The sequence below is a fragment of the Pseudoliparis swirei genome, chromosome 11 (genome assembly GCF_029220125.1).
Source record: "Pseudoliparis swirei isolate HS2019 ecotype Mariana Trench chromosome 11, NWPU_hadal_v1, whole genome shotgun sequence".
Taxonomy (NCBI): Eukaryota; Metazoa; Chordata; class Actinopteri; order Perciformes; family Liparidae; genus Pseudoliparis; species Pseudoliparis swirei.
The window spans coordinates 780,674-803,922 of NC_079398.1; the positions used below are offsets into that span (position 1 = coordinate 780,674).

General features: G+C 42.7%; 1 protein-coding gene across 1 annotated transcript; it reads left to right on the plus strand.

The window, feature by feature from the left end:
- The first annotated feature begins 774 nt into the window (after positions 1–774).
- LOC130201575 (doublecortin domain-containing protein 2) lies at positions 775–12,701 on the plus strand. Its single transcript, XM_056426642.1, is given in 12 exon segments — positions 775–1,019; positions 1,377–1,422; positions 1,714–1,787; positions 1,900–2,046; positions 6,158–6,244; positions 6,246–6,272; positions 8,088–8,178; positions 8,620–8,686; positions 8,689–8,746; positions 9,257–9,263; positions 11,903–11,969; positions 12,691–12,701. Coding segments are annotated over 12 exon segments (927 nt in total).
- Positions 12,702–23,249: the final 10,548 nt, after the last annotated feature.

Sequence of the window (23,249 nt, forward strand, 5' to 3'; positions counted from 1 at the left end):
GCCTGCAAATGGGAGATACGGCTACAGTGAGTGCAAATGGGAAAAATAAACCCACAGTGCATCTTATTCATTATATCCACTGTGGAAGTTTATATTTTCCGTAGTTGTGATGTGTTAGATTTCCTCCCTGGATCGACTAAAGTTCAACTTGTCTTCCAGTACCCAGAAAAAAATTAACATGCAACATGAGCGCTGACAAGAAGTCACCAGTTAGTATTTGGTAAATGAGCAAAGGAAAGCAAAGTTAAAGGGGTGAAATGACAACTGAATAAGCTTTGCTGGCCCATATGGGTGCGTTTCAATGTCTATCATTAACATCCACATATTAGTGGACAGCCCTCTGAACATAGCACAAAGCCCCCCAAAAAATGTTCACGATTAAAAAAATCCATTGGACCAAACCCCGGAGTAAAAGTGATCTAATATTGGACTTAAGCTGAATCTAGTTCATTAGAAGTCTACGGTCCAGACATTACAGAAAAATTGACTCAATTGGGCCAAATTTCCCCAGTTATGTAAAATAATACTAATACTTATTATTATACGAATATGAAAAGGCCTAATAAAATGTTAGCTTGTAGGCTACAACATTCTCTGTCTGTACTTAGACCACATGGCTGTTATAAATACAGCCTCCTAAGTAATATTAAATTATGTGATTGAAGTTTAACCTTGAAACAGATTATTTCTGGAGACAAATACCGAATTACCGCCCGGTAACGTGCCATTATTCTCTGTTTGTTTTATGCAAACGATATTCTGGTAACTCTGAGGATGCCGGGAGCAGCAGCAGGGAGAGTCGATCTGCCGCGGACTAAAACAATCATCGTCTACAAGAACGGAGACGGTTTCTTCCCTGTGAGAAATATTGTTGTGAATCCGCGCCATCTGTCAACGCTTGATAACTGTTTGACATCTTCGACCAGAAGGACCGACGAGGCTCCGTGAGGCGCCGTGAGGAGGCTGTACACTCACAGAGAGAGCCACACAGTGCAGGCCTTGGACTACTGGAAGCCTGGGTGCCATGCTGGAAAGGGTATGTGTGTGGGTGTGGGTGTTTGTGTGTGTGTATGTGTGTGTGTGTGTGTGTGTGTGTGTGTGTGTGTGTGTGTGGCTTATCAGAGGGCGAGCATCAGGTGGGGGTGATGATATGTGCTTGTTATGTTGTATGGGGATTTGGCTCGGTTGGTACTCCAGGCTTCAAAATATACACATATAGTTTCAATTACATTAACCTTTTTGCATTAAAAAGTGCTTGGTTTTTAAAAAATGTTCATTATTAGGTGGAGAGATGTCTTCCAGGGGTCACACAACGTCATAGCGCCTGAGTCCTGGGTTTGAGTCACTGACATTATTTATTATTTATTGCCATCCAGCTATTGTGAGATAGCAACCAAGAAGCCATATGAGAAAAAGGAAAAGAAAATGTAAGACTACTTTTTGTAACCTTTGATCAGCTTTGCGAAAATGATTCAACTAAGTCTAACATTGACTTTCAGGTGCTTTATAATGTGTGAGCATACTATGAAATTGAGCTTTCTTTAGTGGGAAGTTGCATGTCACTGGAGCCTAAACCCTTACTGCGGTCGCATGGTGATCGGAGCCAAACTGTGATAATATACTCGAAAGTCCCGTTATCACTCACAGACTCAGAGTTGAGTCAGACACCTGCCTCATTCCTTGTTCACCACTGACTCTTAGTTTCTAAATCTTCAGATTCAACCTGTTGTTCACAGCAGAGTAGTTTCTGCTCATTGGGGGAGAACCACCCAGTCTTGCACGCTGAAGTGAGTATTGATCTCAGGATGCAAAGTTTACTGAATGTAAAACAGGAGAATTGTCTCATCAGTCTTATGTTGTAAAGTAATACTGTTTTAAATCCGGTTTCCTTTTCAGCAGTTAAAGGATTTTTTCTTTTTGTTGTTGTGTTTTTACGAACGGAGACGTCTGGGTTGCTCCAGTTTCAATACGGATCCCAACATATACTCTGAGAAGCTGGGGAAATGTTTTAGCCATGGTCACTGAGAAAGTGTGTCCTTCATACTGGTGCTGTGTAGTTTTTCTGTTTTGGGAAAATATTGTAGAAGCACCAATGGTCAACCCAACAATAACGCTTATAGTTATTATGGTATTTGATTGTCTTCCTATATTTCCCAGCCCTGACTGTAATCATTTGAAGTTGTTAACAGTTCACCAGTCAGTGCTGCAGCTGCTCTACTATATATTTGCGAAATATGATCATTGGAGTCAGTTGCAGCAACATTTAGCACAGGGGAACAATTTCTCTAATTAGCTCACAATAATTTATTCAAAACTGCTTGTTGGGCAAATAGTGCTTTGATGCATTTTTTGCTCGCGTTAAATTTAACCACTCAATTCTGATATTTATAAGCATAGTTGAAATTGCTCCAATTTGTGGTATGCCTTTTATTTGCCCATTAGATGGACGTCCTGTCTGCGGCCTCTGAGCCAGCACTGTGTTGCAGTTGGTACAGAAAAGTTTAAAGCTCTCTTATGATCACTGCGTCCACTTTAGGGATCTTATCAGGGAAAACCACACGATCGAAGGGCATGACACCTTTTATTTTGGGTTTCAGTTGTTTTGAAGAAACACTGGATCCCTGTGTTGGTGTGAAAATAAAAAGAAGAGATGTTTTTTCAGTTTTGGTTTCCTTTTCCCCCCCCTTGCAGCCAAGACATCCTCTCTGCTGTTACACAGACAAGACATCCAACGGATACGGGGAGCGCCGTTGCTTCAGAGTTGGGTGCAGTTGGCCATCTGCTTGTTCACTTTCACGCCACATGCTCAGTTGTTATTCCCCCCCCCAAATCCCCTCTAGTTTATAGCTGTAACACCTTGGTTGTATCACCGTTGTAAAGTGTATCTTTGCACACGCAGCATTTCAATTAACATTTCCCACATGTGAGACTTGTTGTGGGGGTGCATTTCGTTATGAAACAGCGCTATCATCAATCACTGTCTGCAGGAGGCATTGAGTTACCTTTGCTTTCCACTTTGATGGGTAATCCCCACAGAGAAAGGCTGGCCCACTTGATCAAGTGCAGTGAGCCTCATAGACAGATCATATGCACCACGGGGACTTCACAGACTGAAAACCAAAAAAAATCTCTTATTCAAACCAGAACCGGGACAATTTGTATTGTGATTAAGTAGACAGTGAAGTGTTTTGAATCCATAGGAGGATTGCGCTGCTGTGGGCCCGAGCTGAACACCAAATCACGTGCTGAAGATGAGAACATGCCCACTCAGCAAGTTGAGCTGAAGATGGGGGGGGGGGGGGCTGTGCGAGATGTGTCTGACATCTGATTTTTCTTACCATGAAAGATGACAATGCTGGAGCAAAATGCCAATTTTTTTTCAGATGAAGAAACCCCCCCTCCCCCCATGCTTTATCTCTAGCTGTATCTGTGGTTGACTACCATTATATTCTAAATGAATATTTATTAGTAATATATGAGAATATGTTCAGGTAATTTCCAATCATAAAACAATACATGGAAACCACACTGTTATCAAACTGAGGTTACTGTAGGAAAACACTGCTATGGCCTCATCCTTTGCCATTTTACACAGCACCATGAGGTGGAGACAGAGACAGAGTTATGGCTGTGCTTTGCATCCACCAGCTCATCGTGGCATTAGTCATTCAGTGGACACGACGCTGCCGCATTTTACTTCCTTCGCCTCCGTGTCGAAACCCTCATGAATTTGTAAACATGATTTGACCAGTGACCATTCGGAGGGAAAAGAGGCATGTGACAAAAATCGGCCACTCGGTCTTGATCTGTTGGCTGTTTAGCTTGCTGCCGATTACACACACATTGATGGGGTCATGTCCGTCATTAATTCCAGTTTGACCTCACAAAACCACAGCAGTCTGGTTTGAAATGCCTGTAAAAGAGATCCTCTAAACGCGCTGTGTAAAATGCAACCTTGCTCCTGCAACCTCGCTGCATGGTAACGGTGTCTGTCTGTCCTGTCGGCACCGGCGGCGGCGGTGAGTTCCTGCGCCTCTGAATGGGACATCTGGTCTGGAGCAGCCGCTGAAGTCTAAACTGACACATCTGCGGAGTGTAATATTGAAACTCTCCAGCACACCATGTTCCCATTGGGAGCGAGCATATATGCTGAGTTAGGTGTTCACAGACATGATGAGGTCGAAACTTCCGAGGTAGACGTCGCAGAAAGAGAAGATTAATAGGGGGTGAGGAATGCAAAGAGAAGAAGAGAATAATGATGTGTATCAAAGCAAAGTACTTTTATATTATAGTGATAATAATGAGCAGTGTCGTTGCGATTCACATGTACTTCACAAGAAGCATCCTGTAAAACAACAGCCCAGAAGGGCTGACTAAACCTTTTAATAGCTGCACTCTCCGTGACATCACCGATGACTTGCCGCTGCTCTCCATCTCTCGGCTGTTTCTGGATGATGTCATTTGGTGAGGGGAAGTAGTAATGCCCCTGTGGAAAACCATAGCCCCTCACTGCTGCCAGCCCGTCTGCTCACTGAGGACCCGGCCCTGGGAGGGGCTCCCAGTGATACCACAGTGTTTGGTCCGATTGGTTGGGACCCCCGATTCCCCCCGGCTATCATATCAGGTGTCCTCTTGTTGACTCCTGTTCTCTGCTATTCGAGAGGGCCACAGAATCTAGCACTCTCTCTCTCTCTCTCTCTCTCTCTCTCCAGGGTCTCCTGATACACACACAGTTGTTTGCTCCCACTGGATATGATACTGCAGATATGTAACGCAGAACAAGAGGCGGGATGACCTCAGCATTTCCGCTGCCGTGTTTCCAGTCGCGCTGCTCCTTGTACTGCACTCTCCTGGCCGCGCGGCGCCCCTCGTCCTCTGCTTTCCCCTCCCCGAGTGAGACGGTTGATTTAACTCTGTGGCTTTAAATAAGATCTATTTACATCTCGCCACCAGGCTGTAAACATGCAAAGCAAGCTGTTCAATTTTTGATCGCCCAGATGTATTTTTGATTTTCGAACTTTATGGCAAAGTTGTTTCACATCGCTCACAGACGAATTGAGGTTGCCAAACTGAATTAGCAGTTTAGCGCTAATTTATGTCTTTGATCTGGTGCGGTAATGTGGACACTGTAACGATAGAGTGTGAACTCTGTTTCAACTCTCCTTTGCTGGATTCACCAGGCAAACTTCACTCTCTCTTTTGTTGTTTTCCTTTTCTCCCTCGGCCCACCAACGGGCTGCATTAAAGATAGCAAACAAGTGAAGCAACAAACGCAGCTATTCCCCAGAGGCCATGTTAGTGAGCTTGCAAACACCATTGCCAGAAGTGTATTCTGGTGGAAGCCTGAGATCACTACATTGTCCCCTGAGCCAGCCCAGGGATCCAGCCAGGCAGCTGCAGTAAAGAGCACTGTAGCTGCGAAGAAACATGAAGTCCACCTTCTCCTGCTCGCTGTGTCTGTGTCTCTGTAAAGGAGACATACCTCACCTACAGAGCGGATGAGGAGCCTGTGAGGAGAAAATTGCCTTTTGTGGAAGCATTAATTCAGATGTGTACCCCGCTGTCTGAACATCACTCTGAACTCTCCCCACTGCTCTCTCTCTCTCTCTCTTCCTCTCTCGCTCCTTCACTCTCCCACCATGCAACTAAGTCTCAAGCCTCTTCCCCCCCCCCTCCCTTCTCCATCAATAACCTTCTGCTGTCTACTGCTGAAGAATAAGTTATTCCCTACGACTCCCTCCCTTTCCCTTTAAGCTTGTTTGGATTTTCATTGTTTGATCTGGCTTGATAAATAAGACAAATGCAGTTAGAAATTCATGGCTGCCCCATTTCATCAATAAATGATTAGTTTGCCACGCTCCCTAGTGATTGATAGGTTGTGCACGGGATGTATTGGAACCAGATGAATTCAATACAGTAGGAGTCACGGGGGAGCTACAAAGCATATCAGCTCATGAAAAATTGAGGTCAATGGAACATTTTAAAAAAGCAGTGAAAAGACAGGAGAAAGGAGTTTTGCCCTGATGTGTTTTATCTTTTGTCTTCTTTCTCTTTACATAACAACAGCAAAATATCGATGATGAATCACAGAGAAATGAGTGGGAATACGCCTTAATCTGTGCCCCCGTTTTCCCCTCTCTTTGGTCTCCTCGTGTAGTTTGCTCACAGAGGACCTTAAACTCACAGCCAGGGGCCAGACGAAGAAACAAGCCAAACCGAAGAGAACCAAACAACAGAAGCAGGTGCCCAGTTCTCTTCTCAACGGGGGGTAAGCAGAGCAACTCTATAGAGATCTCTCTCTCCATGTCTCTCTGTCTCTCTCTCGCCCCCTGTCCTCTTTGTGTTGTTTTCTATCCAACACCTCCTTTCTCACTAAGACGACATAAAGAATCTTGTTGACCAATTTATATGTCAATGGAAGTGGTTACAGTGTGTGTGTGTGTGTGTGTGTGCGTGTGTGTGAATGTGTCGGGCTACATTTTGGGCACCACACATGGCACCCTTATATATTCCTCTGTGATAGAATGTGAGGAGATGTGAGTTAAGTGTGAGTCAGGAACGTAATACTAACACAATTGGCAGGTGAAGGAGCTTTCTGTGGATTGTCAACCTGTTCTTTCAAGTCCAAACAGAACCCAGCTCCCTGCTCTTTGAAAGAATCACAGTCTTTCCCGTGAATATTAAACAGAAACAAGACTTCAAACACCGTCAAGGGGGCTTAAATCATAGATGAATTAAATCGGGCCATTTTGTTGAAAATGTATCCGGAAAGCCTTGTTTAACTATGTGTGGGTGGGGAGGGGGGGACAAAATGCTCTAATTTTCTCCTGATCAACATGTTAATAAGTTATCACAAATAACGCTGACAAAAGAGCATAAAAGTGACAGAATACTTCTTTTAAATTGGAGCATCGTAACCGTTGTACGGTTTTATAGGGTACTGTATCCGGTGTTTGTCATTAATACACAGTAATTGGGTGTCTCCTTCCTCGATCCAATTATTCAGTCGTAGATGTTTTCATGGGTGTTTGTTTCACCATCTGCTCACAGTTATACTGGGTACATGATATAGTAGCAGAGACGTGCTAATTGTCACAATTTGAAACCTGCCATCCCGTCATACGTTTGACTTCATCATGTTGTGCTCATGATGATGCTGTTGTTTGTTGCTTGGCCAGAGAGCAGTTCCCTAGCCACACCTACAGGAACGGTTTCCTCCCAAAAAACACATTACTACTTCTTCCGGCACCAGAATTTTGTCTTTTCTTAACTGGGGGTGATTTAGAAAATGATCCAACATCCATGCATCACGTAAAAAACACAATGAAGTCTAAATGTTTTGTAGCTGTATGAAAGCCTTTTAACTAGCTGATAACCACATACAATTCATATACTTGCTATTAGTGATAAGACAAAGGTCTTATCACTAATTTATCAACCGTGCTTTATTATTTGCTATTTACATTACATTATTACATGTCTTTTAGCAGACGCTTTTGTGAAAAGCGACTTACAATAAGTGCATTTCAACCTAGAGTACAAACTAAGAACAACAAGAATACAGGAAGTAACATTTCCTCAACATAGTCGAACGAGCTATTTAAGTGCCACTGAAGTGCAAATCTGTGTTTTAATCCAGATATAGTCGGATTTAAATCAAATAACTTAAGGCTATGGAGATACATTCAAACTCGATAGTGTATATTTCTCACATTGCAGCCTGTCCAGCAACCAGAAACAAAATAAGTTGTTTCCAATAGAAAACATTGTGATGTTGGCATACAAGTGATTGCCCACATGCATCAAGAGCAACCTGTCACTGTCAGAAACTAACCCTGGACTGAAAGTTCACGCTGGCTGGCCATATTTGTGGCAGGGCAGCTGTGGCCCTTTCCTCTGTGGGGCCATCCTAAATAAATAAATGGCTCGACAGCAACATTGATCTCTTGTGGAGTTGAACAGGAGAGGCAGAGGGAGAGGGCAGTGAGGGATGGAGCCGTATAGAGAGGAAGAGAATGAGTGTGCACAAGAATGAGACGGTGACTGCCAGCCGATGAGGTAATTGTGATTAATCACTTTTCTCAGAGTGTGTTCAATGCACAAAACAAAAGAAGTGAGGCGGTAGGAGCAATGGAGGTGCAGGGAGACGGCCGCTTGGAGGTGGACCTGCCTATTGATCAGCTAAAACACAACCCCATACAGCGCTGAAACCTGATGGGGTCTTTAGCATACAACCTTTCAGCAGTTTTCTCCTATTTATCTAAGTACGGATTGATTCCAGGCTAAAAACACAATTATGAACATCACCATGGATAAACATGGGCCACCTGTTCACATGCCAAGTCCATTTAAGCTTAAATATATATGTCTAATTGTACTCATACTTTAAGAACCTGTAGACAGTGATGACAAACAGAAGCGTAAGAGATGTTAAAACATAACAGCAAGCTGAGTTGGGTTGGATGGGAAAGTGTCCGCCGCTATAATTTTCTGTTCAGAATAAGACTCACAAATGCTCAGGAGTAGAACAAGTTGCAGAAATATATAAGTATTTAGCTCAATCAATACAGCAGCAGAGTACTGTGTGAGCCAAGGGGGATCTTATGTTCTCCCTCCCTGCAGGTTCAGGCCAAGATAGTTGACGAGGAGTATGTGGATGAGAGTTATTCTGAAAGCCCCTGCAAGGCCTCCTCCATGATTCAAACAGCTTGTTTCTGCAGAGCTCTTTGTCTGCTCCAGGAAAAATGTAAGTACCCTTATTCTGAGTTTCTTGCAGTTACTATTTCACATTCAGTTCATTTTAACTTCATTATTATGTCCATTTTTTTTCATTTGCCTTTGGATTAGGTCACATAAAAAAGGTCTAACCAGCAATTATGGTGATCAGCATTCCCATGATTGCAAAAGCGACACGTAGACCTGCTTCCAGCAAATGTACTTTTGTCTAATTTGAGTGTAACCTGATTTTCTGTGTCCGTATTTCTCTCTGTGGACGGTGGACTGTGCATTTACCAGTGCAGCCTTTCTGCCGGGTAGAGACACACAACAGTACTAGTCCTGGAGACACAAGATTAAAGACACCTGAGCCCCAGGTACAACTTCGTATTGTAGAGTGTATAGACCTTTGCTGTAGTCACATACACTCCATGTATCACAGCATGAAGCTGAGAAATGACATAGAAGTGTGCATTTGTGATGAGAGTAGAGCCCCATAACAGTATGAGGTTGTATTTGATGTATTTGACTGCGTTCCCAGTGATGAAGTAGGGCTGAGCTGTGTATACAGATGTTTTTGCATGGATCCGTGGTTCCTAGAAATTACACTCATTTAAATACACTTATTTTGCTCTAATAATCCTCGAGGGACAGCAGTATGAAGCAGCATAACTGTGATGAATGCACACAGTAGTTGGGTGATATTACTATTCCAAGGAATTTAATTTGGCTTTGAAATGAGATGATATTGAGCCTTATTTAAGCAATCAATAACCTTGAACATTTTGTTTTAATGAAAACTATAATTTCAAGCAGTGGCAATTACACCATAGGGGAATGTTTTGGTGTGGTTATAGTTTTGCTGCCGTATGCACTTTTGCAGTAAAGATATTCTTATCGGGATACTTATTGACTTCTGGGAACCAGTTATGACCCCGGCTAAAGACCTCATCAATAGCTTAATTAATTACTTATCACTTTTAATCATCGAGGAATGTTGCTGATTCAGATTGGCTATGGATTGCAGGGAAATACCATTATATAATAAGAAATAATAATAATCCCTGGTACAAACTCAGCTCCTTCTTTCAATAATCATCTCAACAATCACAATTTGATTTGATAGCTAACAAAGACTGACATGAGGAAAGGTGGGATGGAGGTGGGGTTGTTCTGGGATGAGGTGGAAACCTCATGCCACTGGAATTGTTCAACATGTATCTGTACTAAGTTTAACCCTTGTGTTGCCTTAGGGTCATTTTGACCCGAATCAATATTACACCCTCCCCCCGCTTTAGGATTAATTTGACCCCATTCAATGTTTAATGTCGGTGTTCTTTCGGTAGTCAACAAACAAACATAAAGTGCCTCACACTTAAACTTGGAAAACAATATTCATTCTAATAATTTTCTGGAGGTTTTAATTGCTGGCGTCAAATTGAACCCAAATGGTAAAATATGTTAGTAAATATAAAGGTAACAGGAGGGTGAAACATTGATTCGGGTCAAAATGACCCTAAGGCAACACAAGGGTTAAGGAGGTCTGAAACTATTTTTTTCTTGTTAAAGTAAACAAACCAATTTGTATCCATTTAGTTTTGTGTTCATTCTTGTTTCAAGTATATTCATACAAGTTGTCATCAGACCAGAAATAATGATTCCGCATGTGAGACTTACCAAACTTAAAATCTAATCATCATTGATGCATACTCTCTTATTTTCCTTTTGAGGCCTAACAGACTGTCGCTGTCTCGTTGTCGGCAGCCTCATCATTTAGAGGGCTGTGAATAATAATGAGGCATAACTGCACTGCTATGACTCATACTTTGAGCCGAGTTCGGACAGATTTCCTCCCACTTCAGCGCTCAAATGTGCTTGCGAAACGCCCTGCGTACCCCGTATATGTGCATACATATAGTAGATATTGATGACCAAATTCAATTACATGATTACATTTTCAGCCCAAGCTTTAAATGATTTATTGCATTGAATTTAAATAGTGAATACATTTACAGACAGTACACCGGTGAGGCAGTTGTGTGTGTGCATGATATTGACCTGTGTGGTCCAGGCCAAATAAAGAATAACGAGATTCAGCATCTCTGCCAAGTGGAGATATCCGCTGGGAGTGAAGGCAGGCTATCTCAGTGGAAGAGAGCGAAGGATGGCGGACTGGCGCCTGATGCACATTTATCAAAGCTTTTCTTATAATCACTTGACTGACTTTTGTTGGGCTTTCTGAAGGTTGGGTTTTCCTTTAGAGTGCACTCTGTTAAGGAGTTGATTGATTTCATGTGGGGGGACTCAGTCTTTGTTGTAGATGTCATACACTTTGAGGAAATGTGGACAAGGGTAGATTTGTACTCACTGGTGCGGTATTGTGTTTACAACTATCATTTGTTTTGATTTAACAATATTGGCTGATTTATCAACCAGTGAGCTAAGCATTTTTTCTTAATTAATATTGTTAGAAATGCCAATACGACTTGAGATGTTTGATCAATTGTCTTCCTCTTCTTAAGAATTTTGTGATAACAAATCGAAACATTATTGATCGCTGCATTGATCCATTCCTTTTCTTTTCCAATGCAAGTCCATTTCATTTGTCTTTCAGCTGTTTTTCTGTGCTCCGATTCCCTGAAGCTTAGGTTAGCCATTTCAAAGGCCTTATTCTCCCCATGCAAGGTCAACTATAATCAACTCTAGACAATGTCACCGCCTTACATTTCCAGAGAGCTAGGGAGAGGAAGAAGACTCCTCTGGGCTTTTAAGGACTTACTGCATTATACCATTCAATTACTGTTCATTAGACAGTATACAGCCATTAATCAGACTGAGATGTTCTGCTAGTCCTCAGCGGGAACAATGAACTGGGGAAATATATTCTGGTTTCCTGTCTGGGAAAAAGAGAAATGACACTTTGGAATGCGCTGAAGCTTTCAGAGCAGAGACATCCTAAACTTGAGCTGCTTCTCCACTTTCTGTATCTAGTTTCAAGTGAAGTTCTCAGCTTTGCCTTTGAGTTTTAAGAAACATAGGCGTTGTCAGAGATTTACTGCATATGTGGGAGAGTATTACGAATCTGATATATCACGAAAATGGGAGAAAGCTGACAGATTTACCGATTAGAGCTGCATCGAATATGACTAGATGATGATATGAGAAACTGATTTATGTTTTCCAGTAGGCTAAATAGAGGGATGTGTCTTCCAGGCGCTGCAGAAGACGGTCACGGGTGTGCCAGCTTTTCAAGGGTAGGTTCATCAAAGCATAAAGCCTGGTAGTAGCTCACTGGCAGCAGCGGCGGCGGCCCCCGCGTTCCCCTCCGCAGCACCTAATGCACCCATAAAGAGACCACTAATACACTCTGCATTACCAGTTCCTCCCTCACATTGCATGTCACCGGATCCGCAACCACCTCTCAACATCTGGGAGAGCTTTACGCCATGATTTATGGAGACCATCTGGTTGAGTGGTTTTTTTTGCCTCCCCAATCTCAGATGACTTATTCTTGTATTAAAGGCACCTGCACATCAAGGTGCGCCATGCCGGGAGCCAGGGATTATCCACCACTCTTTATATTTCTCATGTCGTTTGTAATTTGGAACTACTCAGACAGAATGAGAGATGAGATTTACCCGCTTTCGATGAAAAAATCCTTGTGGAAATCCATTTGACTTCCTCTCCATGACTTCTTACTCTAAGTAGTATTACATGGTCTGACTTTTATTTGATTGATATAGAGAAGAACACATCTGACAAAATACCAAATATGTGCCATACACATTTGATTATGGGAGAAAAAAGATAACAAAGTGTTAAAAAACAAACCAGAGCAATGATGTGAACTTGACATTCTCCTTTTTTGAGGGTATATGCCGTTCAGCGGGTTCAGGCAATTTCATTGTAATTGCTCACAAAACATAGGCTTTGATAGTCAGGCATCCTCAATTGTTCCCTGTGAAAATTCCAAAGGTGGGATGTGAATCCCTGCGCGTGGTTATAACTGTTTGCCCTTCAATCTGAGGTTCGCCCTGTCAGTGTGACACCAAGAAAATCACTGCATCTGGCGCTAACAGCATGCTCCCTACCTCACTCACGTGTCATCCATGCTATCATAAAGGTACACATACATCAAGAGTTACCTAACAGACAACACTTCACAGCAAGTGTTTTTCCTCACACACGTATGTACATGTATTCTCTTTCAATTATCCGCATATTGATAGCACTAGAGGTTGAGATGCAGCCTTATACAATGATCGAGTGCTGACTTTAATTTCCCTGCAGAATATCAATGGACACTGCAGGGGGCATTCAAAATATATCACAGGACATTATGGCTTGCAGACTCCAGACCCGCGGACTCGTTTGTCTGTCCCTATGACATGATATTGTTGTTGCTGTTTATGAATGATTGTGCATCATTCATGCCTCACATTCCCAAGCTGTCAGCGGGTATCTGCAGACGGCACAGATGTAAAGCTTTACAATAGACTCGTCTGAGCCGTAGTGGAGGGAAGTGGGATGTGGAAGGAAATGCAAGTGATCTCTAACGGAATCAAACCTGCCTGCCACCTGCTTTGCATCAAAATGTCAATATCTGGGCCAGTTTTTATCCTTGAAAGGAATTTGTCAGCTGAGTGAAAATAGGAGGCCTTTTTATTGAAGCAAATCTACCATTTAAAGTATTTCCCCTACCTTCATAGACTTTATCCAAGGTTTTCCATCTTGACTTCCATGTGTAAAGCGAGAGATATCACTGGGTTCAGTTGGGCTGAGATTCTCCTTCAGAAGTTATTGGCACCATGTTCCTGTTATGGCCTTGTAATTTACGAGGACTGTTAGGGCCTCTGACAGAAGTTGTAAAGCATCTTGACTGATTGGGTAGATATGAGATGTGTGTAGTCATGGCATATTGTCGCCTGTACGTGCACAAGACAGAGAGTTGCATGGCTTGCTCTGTCACAGATAAATTACTTCACACAGTCAAATTAAGTTGTTGTAAATCACCTTGCGGACCCAAGACTAGTCCTGAGTGACGACCTTTACGCCTATTTGACTTTAAGTCTTATTTATGTAAATCACATCTGTATTATACCGACAGTAAAATTGTGTCATATCCCAAAAGGTCACACACACACACACACACACACACACACACACACACACACACACACACACACACACACACACACACACACACACACACACACACACACACACACACACACACACACACACATTTATTTTGTCTTTTTTGCAGGAACATGAAATTCAATCAAAGGGTATGTACAATGCTAATAATATAATATACAGCTGGGGCTACAGCTTGTTCCATGTTATTGTATTGCTTTTGTTACATGTTACAACAACTTTGTGAGCCGTACAGATGCTTGGTGTGGACATTAAGTTCTTATGAAATCCATCAACAAAGAACTTTGTGATATTTGCGACACTAAAGTAATCGAATGCTCTATGGATGTTAGACCACTATAAAACATCGTATGATACAGAATGCATGTTTATCATCTGCTTCATTCCCCCATCCTTGTAGGTATCCTTGGGGAGAATGCAAGCCTTTGTTAACAACACTAAAGTTGGCAGAAAATATATGCATTTCTTCTCATTCATCATATACATGTCATGAAAGGCCTTGGAAAGACAGCAGCCCCCCAACAGTAATAGGGTTATTCTCCTTCTTTTTTTCACATTTACATGGGAAAAAATAATAAGTTCCAAAGGCCGTGTGTTGAAAATCAGCCATTGTGATGTGAGAGAGGCGTCTGCGTGTGATCTCCGCTGCGCTCGACCCGACAGGCTCTGTGAAGTGCACCACTGCCCAGTTACACATTAGCTTTCATTGCCAGTTTGTTCTGTGCGTAGCCCGCAGCTTTGAACCGTCTGGAGATGAAAGCCAACCGTGTCCATATAAGTCCACTGAAGACCGCTGCTGTTGCTTATTTGCTTCAGGCATCATCAAGGGCTTTGGGACAATTGTTTTTTTTCTCTAGTTCTTCACACAAGCTGGGATGAGCATTATGTATAATTTATCATACAATACATCTCGAGACAGCATCCCATCTCGACTTCATTTGAATTGAATGCCTCGTCTTTCTTCCTGCATCTTGCGTGTCGACTGTGGTCAATGTGTGCAACCACTAAGGTGTGTCTTTGTTGTGTCCAGATAGACTTTGGTATTAGCGGTTCCCAGAGCGAGAGCATCGACACTGCGCCTATCTCTTTCTCCTTCCTCCCTCTCTCTCTCTCTCATTCTCTTTCCTCTACGAGCCAGAGCCACAGAATGCAGTGTGAGACTGCTGAGGACCAGGCGTCCTCGTTCTCTTCTGTCTCCAGAAGCCAGCTGCTCATGTATGAGATGAAACAGTGTTATAAACCAAATAAAAATGTCTTGCCTCTTGACAGCCCCGTCGTGAATATATGGCCTCTTATTTCAGTGAATATATTGCATAATTATGTATGGTTATGAATATTGCATGGAGCCTCACACTGAGTGCATGGTAGGACGCCTAATTGCGGAGTTTAATTATTAAGAAGCAAAGGTCCTGAGCGGGTTTTGTGAGAAGCACTTTTGCTAAATTATTTTTTGCAGTTTTTCTGATGAATTATTTTGGTGGCTTGTGTCTAATCAGCAGGCATAGTGAACGGCGTAACTGCTCTTGAGAGAGACTTATCTTCCCATGGAGAGGAATTACCATGCTGATTAAATCCACTGAAATCAACTAATAACTTAATGATATTGGAGTGGATCACAAGAATGAATCATCGCCTCTCATAGCGGGGGCTGTGAAGAACACAAGGGCACAATGAGGGCTGTTGCCGTTGACCTCGGGGCACAGCTTTAATATTCCTACGTAACATGAGGGAGAGAAAAGGAGCGTGTGATGGTATGTACCAAAGCAAACCAAAGCACCTCATATTGAACACACTGTAGTGGTGCTTTACTTTATATTTCATAAGAAGCACTTCAATGAAAAAAGTCCACGGAGGCCAACTAAACAAGGAATAATAAACTAGATCTCCCTCAAGAACCGCCAAAGCCACAAGACACAGACAACTCCAGTATGACTGCTGCCGCCGCTTCTTCCTCTCCAGCGTGGACCGTAACAGAAGCGCCCACACAAAACTAGGCCTCCCTAGTTATGCATTCAGATCAAGTGCACTTGGTATGCAGAAAAGTTTTGGCTTGACCTCGGTTTTGTGAACTAACCTGGCCTTCCTGTATGTTAACTTCAAATGTGAAACTGGTGCGCGTTGATGCATTCGTTCCATACGAGCTAATGGCTGTAATGCATACAATAAGAATCATTGACCCTCTTAATCGCGTTGTGTGTCACGCTGTGAAAGTGCGAAAGGTAGTTCGCCACAACTGCGGGATCAAACGCAGGGGAATAGCTGGGCTCCCTACTGCAAAATGCATACGGGTCTAGCACTTGTGAAAAAAATGCAGTTGAGCTGCTTTTTACGAGCCGGCACAAATATGTGAATAATTGATTAGACATCGATGTATAAGGATCAACTTGATGTCTCCAAAGTTGTTTGGTTTTGAGGTCTCCTGTGGCGGGCAGGCGCCTGGCCATCTGTCAATAAGATGTCAGTCGCCTCACATGGCGATCACTCTGACCAGCTCCAACGCTCCAGTGAGCACAACAGTTGTTGTCGACGTGATGTCAAATCAGCTGTTCTGCTCTCAGAGGAGGCTCGAGTGTTTCAGGTCTGTTTTACTGAGCGTCTAATTAATGGGCACATACTAATTATGTTCTCTTACTGTGATATGATTGCAGTGATTGTGGATTATAGTTGGAAGTTTGCTTTAAACCACTCAAATTAATAGTGCTCATTATGTAATTCTGCTAATTTTTGTGCGTTTCGGTTGAATATTTTTTGTGTGGATTAGTCTTTTTTTAAAGCAATAATGACTAATAAGCACATCTCTAGAAAACAACATATTTAAAGTGGCACTTTTTCATGATTCCTTGTGGAGTTTTACAGATGGGTCGGATCTGTTACAAGTTAATGTTACAGGTTAAGTTGACGAAGAATTTCTTGAATCGTGGAGCGCCTGAGTCGATCTAAAGTAAACACAGAACACATTTCCCTTTTAACCTTTATCCAGGTAAATGCAGCACAAACACCTCTTCACAGAACGTGTCGACAAGCTGCTGGACAGAACACTCACGGTCGCAGCCTGAATGTGACAAAAGGGCTGATGAACTTTGATATGTTGTGTGAGTGAAAGGAAAACGGGAGAAGGTCATTTGATACAGAAATCTCCACATGCGCTAAAAACTGTATCAAGTCTCCTCGCGGGGCAAGAAGGACAGGTGGTGTTATATAAAAAGACCTCTTCGCCGCTGACATCATCCACAGCCACCGGGATGTCACAGCCCCCCCCCCCCCCCTCTCTCTACTCCAGCTGGTCACTGTCTGAAGCTACTGGCTGGCAGCACAGCTAAGATCTCTGTGTGATGGGTAAGGTAATGTGGAGGCAGGGAGCGAGAGAGAGAGAGAGAGGGGGGGGGGGGAATAGCGTTATATATCGGTGAGACCATATATACTGATTCTACAGTGACGAGGAAATGGTCTATAAATAAAAACAAATGGAGAATGCTCCATGATATCACTGCACCCAGATTGCTGACTGCAGTGTTTGTGGTCATATCCAGATGGTTATAAAGCGGGCGTGACGGTGGGAGCTGAGACTTGCTGCTGTCCTCTCAACTGACCTTCCTTATGTCACGCTTGATTAAATAAGAGCGATGCAATCTGTTTTTTGCAAATACATAATGAGTTTCTTTCAAAATGTGTGAATATTAAATTGAAACCGTCATTCCCACAATGTTCTTAATTTGCTTTTATCTGTAGTAGCCTAGGTTGCGAAAGATTTGTCTCATTCATTCAGTCAAATTTCAGCTTTCCACTAATGTTTTGTATTGCAGGCGCTAATGTGCACTCCATTTTGTACGCCTGCTAATGATCACAGCGTCGTGATTTTAAAAAGCCATTTCATATTGTGTTGATGTAATTCTTTCTGATTTCACTATATGTGCAGATGGTGCCGACAGTCGAGCTCGCTATTACTGTTATACCAACCTCTCCCTTCTGTCTCGTGTCACCTTGTCTTCGCTCATTTGCTCCTTTGCAGCTTCCATCCACACTGTGCACACACTCATACGCGCGCACACATGGGTTTCTTCGGTTTCTTTCCTACCGCTTCGTTGCCTGCTTCATTTACTTCTTCTCTCGCTCTCTTTCTCGCACCAAAGCCACGTTTTCCTTTATGTGTTCCCGGACGGGCTTGTCCTTAGTAAGATGGATGTGTGCATTCCCAGGGCAGATGTCCCTGTTGTTACTCTGTGTACCCGGCTCACACTTTAACACCCGGCCTGCTTGTCTGGCCTGACGGGCCATTGCCTGGGGAAAGGAATCTACTTCTACTCTATTAGTGCAGAAACATGTGTGTTGTGGAGCTCACCGCATTGGTGCTCACACCTTTTTTGGAAGGTAGTATCGACTAATGCAGACTGAGTGACAAATACACAGATGGGTTCTTTATTTAAGGTTCACACACTTTGTTGTAGAAACGCTTCAGTTTACACACATGCATTTACATAGTGAGTCAATTCTTTTGTTGATATTTACTTATGAATACGTTCAATTTATTTCCAAAGTTGCCGCTTAAAAAATTTATGTAATTTCCCGCATGAAAAGAAGTCCAGAAAATTGTATCTTAATTTCAATAACAAGTTCAGTGCATTGACCTAAGTTGATGGCCAAACTTACAAGTTATTTACTTTCTGGTGGTCTATACACAGTGGTAATTATGAAAAAATAAATAAAAATACATGTATATTCACCCATAACCTTTAGTGAGTTTTTTGTATGAATAAGATTATCAGAATGCAAAAATATGCACTTACGTTAAATACTTAACATCTTACTAACCTCCATTTTAATTAGCAGGAGCTTTTAAATGTTTGCCTGACTTTACTAAATAGGGATTCATTTGAGATTTAGGCTTCCTTTGAATTCCCATATGCTAATGTGTCCCAGTTCCAACTGCCGCTTACCATGACAACAACCATACTTAACCTTCTGTTAAGTATTAGTCCAATTCAAATAGGAAGTGTCACATGTAATGAACCTGTTATATTACAAGGGTTTAGTTTCTCACAAGGATTCAGTACCTAAACAACAACTGATCTCTACTATTGTCTAGTTTGCTGTTTACTTGACAGCTGTGTATGGACATATTTCCATCCCAGTACATGTATGATGATATGATGATATGATATTCATTTGTTTGTCCCGCAGTGGGGACATTTCAAAAATCACAGCAGCGGTGCACATCAGAGCATCAATGAAAATACATATTTTAAAAAACACAAAACAGGTGAACACCCAGGTCTCAATGTCCAGTCCCTGGATGCTCACTGGTACCGGAGGAGAGCGTTGACCAGGGCGGAAGTCCACCATCAATGTATGTGTATAATCTCCCACCACATAACTACCTCTGATTGGAGAACATTTTGCATGACGGCAATCTGTGCCTTTTTGATGGATCCGTTCCATTTCATTGCCATGGTAAACTTTTATAACGGCTATCATTTACTGGCAGCATGCATGGACCTCTTTAGGAGATCTGGACTTGATTTCTACACAGTGATCTAAGGATGATAAATCACTGGGTACACATAAATTATATCAGTGAAATATCAGCAGTGTAGGCTTTTAGAGTGGACATATGTAAATCCAGCCAGGGATGTTCGGCTGTGCGAAATTGCCGTCTTTGTCTACCCTCTAACCATACAATTTCTTTCATTTCAATCTCGGCACGCAATTGGAATATTGTCCCTTCGCTACTCCTATCACATGTAATGAATGTGCTGCCCCAAAGGTGAGAGCCATAATTGATTAAAAACCATAATGTTTTTCCATGCCTCAGTGTAGTCAGTGATACGCATATCTGTGGTGTGTGAGCAGGTGTCCTATGTGTGTGTCTGAATGTGTGTGTGTGTGTGTGTGTGTGGGGACCGGACGGGACATCAAAGTCGTGTGTGCTGTGGCTCTGTTTCATCCCGGCTAATGAAGACGCTGTGAGTGTGCTTCTGGGTCACAGTGGGAACACGCACAGCGAGGTCACTTCAAAGGCGGGATAATGATGGATTAAGTCTAAATCATGGGCGCGCTTTAGTCGCCGTCTCACATCTAGCCTGTCGCTTTGCATTTTATTAACAAATCATTGCAATATGATCTGGTGTTAATGTGCCTGCCTTAATTTCCCTTGTCCATCTTACTCTGAGCAAATCCTCTACATCCAGATTAGTGGCTCGTGGTGGGCAGGGTGGCGGGCCTTTTTATAAACCCTCGATGGCGATGACATATTTTGTCATCAGTGTCCATACATCTCTACATGTGTTCATGTCGTAATGCGCTGCTCTTTCTGCAATTACTTGCTGTAATTGTGTTGTGTCCGTGACAGTGTCACAGCTTGTCATTTATGGTGGCCCGACAAGATATTCTATCTTTGGCTAGTTCTGTTCAGTATTTAACACCCAAAGACATCAGCTCTCAGTCAATAAAAAGGTGAGGCAGAAAACTCTGTATCATAACGCACGGATTCATCATGCTCCAACCCTTCGATCTGTACTTAAAGTAGAAATAGTTTAGAAGGGGGCAATACTCCAAGATTAAAGTGCTCTTAGGGCTCTTATGTGTAAGAGGATGGCACATATACAGTGTAATATACTGTTTCACGGCCATTCATCTTGTTCAGTGCATAACCCACCCATTCTTTGACCTCAGGCCTGCTGTGCCTCGGAAGTTACAGGTATGTAGGAAGCACTCAGGGAAGTCTAATTGCTGCCAGAGTGATTTATCCTCCTTTAGACCCTTCAGAAGCACTCGAACACTCAGATAATCTCGTCAACAACACTTCTCCGGCGGTAACAATCAAGGGAACCGAGTGCAGGCTCGCCACCGAAATGCTTGTTTGTGATGGAGAGGTTCAATGCCAGGAAATATTTGATACATTTGAGTAGAAGTTCAGCTGAAATGGATCTGGTGTTGTTGGAGTGACATAGCCTACTTCCTTAACATTACTCCTCTGAACATTATCAAGATAAATCCAGTCTACTAAAAAGTACCAAAAAGTCCAAGTCTGCACCAGGAGGATCGTGTGATCATTCGTGTGAGTGTGTGTGTGTTTCCGTGAGTGTGTGTGCACCTCTGTGTCGGTCCACAGCTAACACTCACATTGTGTTGCAGCAAACTGCAGACCATTTTGGATGCCCCAATAGCTGCATGCTCAAGGAACTCTCAGGTTTGTGGTGTCTCACACTTTCTCCAAACACTTTTTATTGCCTGTTTTATACTGCCATTAAGTGCCTGCTGTCTCCTCACTCACTTCTCCTTACCGCCCCGGGCAGGTAGGCGCCGCTAGCCATAACACAGCTGAGTGAATCTCCCACCCCTAGTCTCTATATTGTGTCCAGAGACACAGTGTGTGTGTGTGTGGGGGGGGGGTTAACCCACTTTTAGTGTTTTTGGTGTTTGGCTATCAGCGAACGGCACGAACCGGTACTCAAAGTGCTGAGTACCGTTCGGCCGCTGCTACGTGGGCAGGCAGCTCGGTGGGTCGCATTTTGTTTTTGGAAATATTATATGGAATGTCTTACGCGACGACTTTGAGCCATTTGCCCGCATACATCGCCGCTTGTTTTTGAGTTTTAATGAAGTGTGTTTTACGACGCCTTTATTGCTGTCTAGACAGGGGGTTAGCCAGTCGTGGGTGTATTTATTCAATCCTGCCTACAATACAACAGTGGTCGTTGCAGACACACCTGGTGGAAATCTGCACCCTATTGAGGACACCTTTCTAGTTAATTAAGAGTTTAACAGTAGAAAAACTAAGTCCAGGTGCAGCTTATCTACTTCCTCAGAACTGTGTGCATGAGGTCGACTGCCAACTGGTAACAGAAGAAAACAATTATAACGAGATGCTGCTTCAAATATTCCTAAATTCTTAGAATGCACATTGGATGATTTTTTTTCAGACCAAAAGCCCAGAGGCATCACTGTGGACTCAGGATTGCAAATATAAATGTGTGCTCAAGCAAAAAAGATATAATCCACACATTAAAGGATAATGAAAATAATAGTTAGTTGCAGCCCTAATCCTGGCTAATGTACATATTCCGGCTATATTCATTCACCCAATACAGACACATAATCCAGTATACTGTACACATTAATAAGATACACTGCATTAGTGTTGAAGTGAATACTTAGTAGAGGATTATGGGAGCTGAAACTGGATTGTCCAGCCTGTGTCCAGAGAAATCAGCAGGGCCTCGTTTGTCCGAGGCTCTGTGGCAGCTCCTATTCCACCTGGGTTCGTTCCTGTTTAATTGGACTCATTATGTGATTAACTTAGCAAATTTACCCCTTACCCTCAAGGCACAGCTTTGAGCACTGGCAGACCACAAACCCTTCCAAAGTCACTCTATCACCGAAAGCACAGTGTCAGCGTTTAGGCCGACCATCGCATCCACTGGGAAGTTTTCCTTTTCCAGCAGAGATGTCTGTTTGCCTGTATTAACCTCAGTACCTTTGACTAAACACACCGCTTTTAAAACGGCAGTAATATATTCTAGGATGATTAGCAATATATCATTGTTTCCTTAGAAATGCTCAGTATGCATATTATGTTGCTTATTAGACTTTATATGCTGAGCATGGTTTCTGCAAGCTCTGTAAATTGTTGTATTATGCATGGCCTGTGTTGATGTTTGCATTCAGACCTTAGCCCCATGCTTTCAAAAAGTGAGAGGTTGTATATATGAAACATAAATCTGTTTTATTTCAGAGTATAAAAAGTGCACGTTGTAATGGAGCAATCTGTTCATCTAAATTAGATGGCTTTAGCTTTTGCCATTGCTTCTCAAATCCAGCACAGCCATGGAGTGAGTGGAAAGAAACAGTAGATTGTCCAATCCAACATACAGAATCTAATATTTGGAAGGCTCCACTTGTTTGTTTGCGGTTTCATAGATATTGGTTTCAGTTTGTTGACGTCCTGGGAGAATAGTAAGGGAAATGAAAGAAAGATGAAAAACAAAGTCCATGATGGTAATCTATTCTGTCATCACTGAAATCTCACAGGTCCTCTGTGGACTCCCTGACAGTCGGTTGAAATGGCCAGTAAAGTGCCAATTTTACCAGACCACTTGTTATTTGTCAGCAAAGTCATAGGTTTGCTTCCTTGTTTAATAAACAGTAGAGGAGCAGGAGATGAAGGAGGGATGTGTGTGACCGTGTGCAGGAGGAGAGGAGGGGCAGCAGGGAAGAGGAGAAGTTTATAAATGGGATCCATCATTTTTCATACACGGGGGTGACATCCCTCCGTCAGCCAATTTCGCTCCGATAGCCCGGTCCCTTGCTTCATTGATATCTGCATTAGGGACCTTTGTTAAAGGTCTCATCTAAATGCATTGAAAAACGCCTCGCTCCCT